At 37.5% G+C, this 576-nt stretch overlaps 1 protein-coding gene across 1 annotated transcript in view; it reads right to left on the reverse strand.

Annotated features, from left to right (window-relative positions):
• LOC119585774 (E3 ubiquitin-protein ligase lubel-like) overlaps positions 1 to 576 on the reverse strand; it is a gene marked incomplete in the record, with an annotated part of 47,027 nt that overhangs the window by 8,386 nt on the left and 38,065 nt on the right. The window contains 1 exon segment of the mRNA XM_037934486.1: positions 219 to 308. Coding sequence (XP_037790414.1) covers positions 219 to 308 — 90 coding nt within the window.

The following is a 576-nucleotide window of genomic DNA, read 5'->3' on the forward strand; positions in this document are numbered from 1 at the left end:
CTAAATTACATGTACGTATGTCTGGGAGAAAAAAACAACTGCAAACCGCGAATGAAAAACGAGCGAGAAAAAATAATTTTAAAATTAGACAATGTAAATGTCTGGGAGAAATAACAACTGCACTTGAAGGAAAAACAAATCCCCCCATAAAAAAATAAATCTACATCTACAAATGTCTTATGTCAAGCGGACGTCGAATAAATCCTTTCGACACTCACCGGGGCGCGACAGGACGCACAGGTCACGTCCTTGCAGTCGGGGCAGATGAGCTTCCTGGCGCGAGGGTTGGCGATGAAGCCGGACGAACACTGAAAGACAAGACGTTTCATTATTCTTTTTTTCCTTTTCACTGTGAGTTTATCTTTTAACTAAAGAGGGTAACTGCTATAATTTATTTCACTTCATAATACTGTAAACTTATTTTTGTTGGCTATAAAGGGTAACTGTTGTATTTTATTCAGTTTCTTATTTCCCTATTCCCTTTTTTCCCTTTTCCTCTCTGGATCCACCTTCTTAATTATGTGATTTATTATTGTGATTTCCCTCCAGTTGTTTGGTTATATTAAATGTTACGTC

Source organism: Penaeus monodon, chromosome 20 (genome assembly GCF_015228065.2).
Source record: "Penaeus monodon isolate SGIC_2016 chromosome 20, NSTDA_Pmon_1, whole genome shotgun sequence".
Classification (NCBI taxonomy): domain Eukaryota; kingdom Metazoa; phylum Arthropoda; class Malacostraca; order Decapoda; family Penaeidae; genus Penaeus; species Penaeus monodon.